General features: G+C 34.7%; 1 protein-coding gene across 1 annotated transcript; it reads left to right on the top strand.

The window, feature by feature from the left end:
* The first annotated feature begins 600 nt into the window (after positions 1 to 600).
* On the top strand, positions 601 to 2252 carry LOC120170599 (berberine bridge enzyme-like 17). Its single transcript, XM_039178543.1, has one exon. The coding sequence runs from the start codon at positions 624 to 626 to the stop codon at positions 2235 to 2237; it is 1614 nt and encodes a 537-aa protein (XP_039034474.1). The 5' UTR covers positions 601 to 623; the 3' UTR covers positions 2238 to 2252.
* Positions 2253 to 7543: the final 5291 nt, after the last annotated feature.

Raw genomic sequence — 7543 nt, forward strand, 5'->3', positions numbered from 1 at the left:
TGTTGGGCGAAACCGACACACGTATGCTAATAGTAACTCACTATTAATAGGTGGAATCAGTTGATTCCAAAGTTGGTTAATTTTTTTTAATAGTGTAGATGAGTATAAGATAGTATTTTTTTAAATTTTTTTAATCATTTAATAATATATCAATTAGTAGAAGCAGCTGATCAAACTCATGATTTTTGAGAAATCATGTATTCATGTAATGAAAATTAATATATAATAATTTGATTGATTAATATTATATTTAGTTAAACTAATTAAACATTTTTAATGATAACATTATTCTTTTTAAAAGTTTAAATTAGACTAGTTGTATATGTACCGGATGTTGTAATAAGTTAAGAAATAAATAAATGTTGTAAATAATAATGATACCAATGGAATTATGTTAAATGAATTACTATATTTTATTCGAACTTCAAATAATATAAACAATGAATTAGTTATTTGAATAGTATTAGAGACGTGTTTTCTAACGTTTTCATACTTGGAGACAGCATGGAGTTGATTCAAACGGCCGCAGCCGCCTCTCATCCTCCCTCCCTATATAAACACCGTTGAACCACACGAACAATGCACCAATATCATCTAAAATATCTCAGCATTCATTCAGAAAAATGAAAGCTTTAATGTCTACCCTGGCCATCTTTTCGATCTTCGTTTTGTTATCGATTTCATCGGTGACATCTTCGAATCAAGTCGATTTCGATAATTTTCTTCGATGTCTTCCTACATATTCTCACCGTTCATATCCGATTGCCGATGCCATATTAACTCCAAGCAATTCGTCTTTCCAATCTATTTACCAGTTACGTGCGAATAACCTTCGAATCCTATCGTCAGCAACTTCGAGACCGGTGGCCATTATAACTGCCCTGCATCCATCCCACGCTCAAGCCACCGTTATTTGTGCCAAGCGCCATGGTTTGCAAGTAAGGATCCGAAGTGGCGGTCATGATTATGAGGGACTTTCATACACCTCCAACGTCCCGTTTGTGATTCTGGACATGTTTAACCTTAAGTCCATCGACATCGATATGAAAACCGAGACGGCGTGGGTTCAGGCCGGGGCCACGACCGGTGAACTTTACTATAGGATAGCTGAGAAAAGCAAAGTCCATGGGTTCCCATCAGGTGTTTGCACCACTCTCGGCATTGGTGGACACTTCAGTGGAGGTGGTTATGGATTTCTTATGAGAAAGTACGGGCTCTCCATCGATAACGTGGTCGACGCACAGCTGATCGACGCCAATGGTAGAATCCTTAACAGGAAATCAATGGGAGAAGAAGTGTTTTGGGCAATAAGAGGTGGTGGAACAACCAGCTTTGGGATCATCCTTTCATGGAGAGTCAAGCTGGTTCGTGTCCCACCTAAAGTTACTGTTTTCACCGTGCAAAGGACGTTGAACCAAGGCGCAACCGAGCTAGCTTATCGTTGGCAGCAAGTTGCACCGAAACTGCCTAAAGATCTCTTCGTGAGACTTCAGCCTGAGCCTATTAACAATGGTGGCAGCAACAAGACCATTAGGGTTTCATTCATCGGCCATTTTCTAGGTCAAACTGATAGACTTGTACGATTGATGAACGTAAACTTTCCCGAACTTGGTCTGACCCGAAACGATTGTTTGGAGATGAGTTGGGTGGAATCAACCCTATACTGGGCTGGTTTCCCCACCGGAACCTCCATCGATGTGTTGCTCGACAGAGTGCAAGTGGACCGAGTGTTCTACAAGACCAAATCCGATTACTACAAAGCAGTGATTCCTAGGCAAGGCTTGGAGACATTATGGCAAGTATTGATGGACATTGAAAACATCTTCGTACAACTGAACCCTTACGGCGGGAGGATGGAAGAGATTTCAGGGTCCGAAACCGCCTTCGCACACCGTGCCGGAAACCTATTCAAGGTGCAATACACAATTACATGGTCCGAATCCGACGGAGGCATCAATGCCGCGGGGCGTTTCGTCGAGCTATCGAGGAGGTTGTACCGTGCAATGGCACAGTATGCGTCGAGCAACCCGAGGGAAGCGTTCGTCAACTACCGGGATCTCGACGTCGGCAGCAACGAAAGCGGGGAGACGGATTTCGAGGTCGCGAGGGAATACGGGACCAAATATTTCGGGAACAATTTCATGAGGCTGACGGCTGCAAAAGCCAAGATTGACCCCGATAATATCTTCAAGAATGAGCAAAGCATACCGCCATTGCCAACGCCGCCAGGTCATTGAACAGTCGTCTTCTTCAACCATCGATAAGATATTGAAAGTGATTTATCTTGTGGATTTTAGTTTCCCTTGCCTTTGCACCACTCCTTCCCATTTATTATATCTTATATTGTTGCTTGTAATATAAACATTATGTTCTTCCATGTATAACAAATATAGTTTGATTTGTGTAAATCAATCAAATAACATATATTTTTAATTTCTCCCATAATTTTAATATTAAGTAATTGATTGAAGTAATGGTACGCGTTAATCAAACAGTAATTCACTCGTATATTGATTATACGTTGTGTGTATTATACGAGTACAAATTTCAGAAGGTTGACAATACATCGATGGCTTTGGCCCAAAAAGAGATGAAATGGAAGTAAGTACACGTGGAGGCTGGCCAATAGATTTTAGTCAAGTCAAATCCAACGGTGAAGAAGTTTCCAATTGAATAGTCAATATTTTGTTATGATCTCTTGCTTCAACTTCCTTTCGTGTTTACATAACCAAACTATAACCACACACGACATAATTAATTATCCAATAGATTTTGTTAATTCTATATCTCATCCCCCTACTTTATCAAATGATAAATCTTTTACTTTATTTTATCAAAAGATTAATTCTCTTATTTTATAAAATTAAAAAAATTATATAAGTTATTGATAAACACACAAACTTAAATTATAATTTGAAATTAAAATCTATTGAATATCAATTATTGTTTTTAAAGTAATAACGTAAATTCAAAATCATGTAATCTTATTTCCTCGTTTCGACAAAAAAGATAAGGATACTATTTTATATATAAAATGTCATAATGTTCCTACCATATATGTAGATATTGTAAGATTCACAATCATAAATGTAAGATTGGGAATCCCATAATAAAAAGCCAAACAATATTTTTTCTTATTGTCTCAAATATATTATTTATTAGGATGATTTTCCGGTTGACGAGCGGTGATGAACATCATTAATAATGAGAATCAATATATTAATTTATAAAACGTTAAAATTCTAAATGACTCAATGTATAATTATAAATTAGTTGAAAATTTAAAGGTAAATTATTTAAAATAAAATGTAAATTATATCAGTGACACCTAACTATTGCCCCTTTTTATTTTAACCATCATTTTTGAAATTTTGTCAATCAGGTCACTCAAGTGCTATATAAATGCATTCGATAAAATCACTTGTCGTTAATATTTAACAAAAAAGTTGATGTGACAGTTACAATATTTGATATAATTACACATTTAATCGCTGTTACTTATATATTCTATCAATTTGGTCATAATTTTAATAAATTAAAATAAATTTAACTCAAATATGCCAAAATAGTTAATTGGAGAGGAATCAAATTTAATGCCAGACAGTACAATTTTTTCTTTTCTCTTTATCGATTTTTATTATTTCTAATAATAAAATAAAATAAACAAGTCAATGTTTTGTGATGTGACGTGCCAACATTTCTCCATGTTCTTCATTTTTTAACTTAAAATTCTATATTTTACATTGATACACACAAGACAATTATTGTGAAATTTATGTGTTTAAATTATATCTTTCAATTATTTTAGGAGTTTAAATTAGATGTTTTATTTTATTTTGCAATTACTTTTAGACCATTTGTTTAAAAATATTTATTTTTTATTACTCAGCTATCCAAGTATTATAACTTTACTTTACCTAATTTGTAACACCCTAATTCAGTTCAACCTAAAGATCCATGGATTATGATGTGTAACACCCTAAACCCGAAACTACTAGCCCAGAATTTGGGTTGTTACATGATGTCACACGGAACCATCGTAATGGTTAACTTAAAAATTTCTTTAAAACATGCTTGTGAAAAAACTGATATCAACCATATGTGACAAAAAATATGGGTTTAAAAAATGTGAGACCTCCCAAATCATCCAAATAAATACACTGAGTTTAAATCAAAATAAAGTTACAACTGAATACATAAGGGTCTACAATATTACATGCCCTCTAACATAAATCAAGACGTACTCTGAAAAGTATCCACTAAGCTGGAATATTTGGTGACAACGATGTTCCCAAACTGATTACCCAAGGACCTGCAAACAGAATCACATTTCATACGCTGAGCTTACGAGCTCAGCGCCTCACAAATAACTATACTATACTACATGCAATCACTAAATGAGCTAGCTAGTGGCACATGTCTGAACATAAAAAAATACTGATATAAACTACTGAGTAGGCATCATGGTGCGACTGAGGGTTTTACGTCTCTGAGCTCACACATCCCTCTAGCCTTTCTGAGATACCCTCGATTATCTAGGGTGAGATCCGGAACTGTATCAGAAACGTACATCTGCTAACTTATTTCATCGAGTCTTGGGGCATATGCGCCCAATCAGCTACTGAAGTGCCTTAGCACTGACGTGGCTATCCAACCGACTGTCGTAATCTGCTAAAGAGAGACTCAGGTGTCCTGGTTGTTTCTCGAGTGTAAAACGAAGCTAGTCTTATATAATCCTAGTTGTTATTGTTTCTACTATTATGATATTAATTATTGTTCTTACTTGTAGTTTTACCTACTGTTATACTGTTGTATTTGGGCACCTAAAGTCTAAACCATTAACCCTTAGATTATTTATCCAAAACTGTCTGTGGGTATCGATACTAACCCTTCAGTTTAGATGCCGAACCATTAGTATCGATACACACCTGTTGGTATCGATATTGACTGCTTAACAAAGGTTGATTGGGAAGGGTAATATCGATACTCTTGACTGAGTATCGATACTCTTGACTGAGTATCGATACTCTGAGGTGGGGTATCGATATTGTCATGAGTATCGATACCAAAATGGTATTATGGAATCTGGTTTTGTGTCCCTGGTATCTATACATCCTATGGGTATCAAAACTAGCGGGGAGTATCAATACTCCCTCTCCAAAATTAGGTTATTTTTATTCTTCCAGTACCGATACCCCTGCTAAAAAATACCCTATTTTGGCCATATAATATGCTAACTTTCGACCCAAAATGCCCTACTAAGGTTCCCAATTGTTGTTAGAGTGTTATGTCTGATAAAGGGGGTCATAAAGAGTCCATAAACATGCTGAAAACACCATAACACCAAAATCTACCATGAACATGGTTTAGGCTTATTCTACTTACCAAAACTTACTTAATGAGCTACATATGGTAGAGTTGAGTTATAGGTGAGTTACCTTGCTAAACTAGGATGCTAAAAACGTCCAAGGTTCAACCCAAGGTGAGCTTCTACTTTCCGTTTGCTTTGGAGCTTTTTCCAATTTCTCTCATTAAGCCAAAATCAACATACAACTCACTAACTTTTTTGGGAGGCTTAGAGGAGAATTTAAAACATCTCTAGTGGTCTGAATCCTCCCAAAATGAACAGAATCACTTGGGTTTCTAAACCCCCCTTTGAACCCACATTTAGAAAACTAAGGTGGAATGAAGGGATTGTGAGCTTAATTTGAAGCTATGAAGATGGGGATTTTGAATTTTACCTTTAAATGTTGATTGGGGTCTGAATGTGATAAAGTTTATACCTTTCTTAAGCTACAATGAAATCAAAGGAGAGGAAGAATGGAGGAAGAAGACAAGGTTGGAGAAAAGGAGAAATTAGAGAAATCAGATGTGATCTCACTAATCTTAATTTGTTTTCATATTTATTTTTGAACAATGGTATAATTACTCCTTTGGTCCTCTTTATTTTGGTGTCAAGCTAAAAATGCCATTTTTTACTCTCTATTAGGCTTAATCCAATCCCAATATCAACTCCAATTGGATTAGGCTTCCTATAACCTAAGGAACTTATCCGAAGCCCATCACGGTTTAGCCTGTAACATCCCAAACTATGTGTTAGTGACTAAATGGTAAAGTTTCAGAAAGTTAGTGATTAAAGTAGAATAATGGATTAGTTCAATGATTTATCTGGAAATAAATCCTAAAAGTTGTTAGTAATTATCAAATGGTAAAATGGTCATTTGACTAATAAATGAATTAAAAATAGATATGATAAGGATATATATGTTAGAGGGGATAAGGATGAAGAGATATTCTCTTCTCTTCTTCTTCTTCATGTACGAGAGAGAGAAGATCCAAGCTTGCAAAGGTAAGATTCCTTGTTAGTTGATTATTTGTTAATTTTAAGAGTGGGTTTTGATCATTAGGTAATACTTAAGCTTATGGAAAGCTTAAGTTGTTCTAAAATCAAAAGATAAAGAAGTTATGAAAGATAAAAGAAAATGAGTTTTTAAAGGAAATTCTGGAAAAGAGTTAGTAAGTGAATTTTGAGAAGGAATTTGAGTTGTCATCAATCTAATTAAGGAATATGGAGTGTTAGAATTAGATTTAAAACATGTTAAAAATCTGGTATGATTCTTGAAGTTAATAAACATGAGAGAATATTAAGGTTTAAGATGAAATAAATGACTATATATTGGTTTAAGTATGTGTACTAGAGTTAAGAAGGAAAAAGGGGGTTCAAAAAGAGGTTATGGGCAGAGTGCATCGATGCACATTCATAGTGCATCGATGCATCAAGGTTAAAACCCAGAAATCGTTTGAAGGTGTATCGATGCACAGGAAGTGCATCGATTCACTCTTTTAAAATAAATACATCGAATGCAATTCGTGCATCGATGCATAAGTAGTGCATCGATGCATCCCAGTAATAATACAACATCGAATGCATTTTATGCACCGATGCATCAGTAGTGCATCGATGCATACCTTCATTAAAAGATGAAATTGCCTTTTCTCTTAGTATAAAGAGTGAACCATTAGAGTATATTAGTTATAATACTAATATAGATCTATGTATGATAACGTATATATAGAACGTGATCCCGTTCTGGATCAATTGAAGGATTATAATCGAATCAAAGCAAAGCTAAGGTGAGTGCAATTTAATTTGTACTTATATTATTGAATAAACATTTGGCTTGCGATGAGCCAGTGATGGAGTTACTATGGTAAGAAGTAACTCCTAAAATGTTATTTGATTGGTGATCAATGTTATGATTTGTGTGATTATGAGATATATAAGTTATATGGAAAGTATATGTGAAATAAGATATGAGCTTATATGAATATGTGATATGAATAAAGCTATAAGAAATGATTTATGTGAATACATGCATTTGTGATGCGTGTTATATGATATTAGATATATGTTTACATATATATATGGTATGTGACCGAAGAGAATGAACATGTGATTATAAGATCAATGATTACACGTACATTTGGTACGTGACTGAAAAGAAAAGTTATATGTTCATAAGAGAAAGGATATGAATAAGTA

This window comes from Hibiscus syriacus, unplaced genomic scaffold, assembly GCF_006381635.1.
Source record: "Hibiscus syriacus cultivar Baekdansim isolate YM2019G1 unplaced genomic scaffold, ASM638163v2 tig00111783_pilon, whole genome shotgun sequence".
Taxonomy (NCBI): Eukaryota; Viridiplantae; Streptophyta; class Magnoliopsida; order Malvales; family Malvaceae; genus Hibiscus; species Hibiscus syriacus.

Excerpts from the sequence above, each read along its gene's own strand:
- LOC120170599 (XM_039178543.1), top strand. The coding sequence starts at position 624 with ATGAAAGCTTTAATGTCTACCCTGGCCATCTTTTCGATCTTCGTTTTG.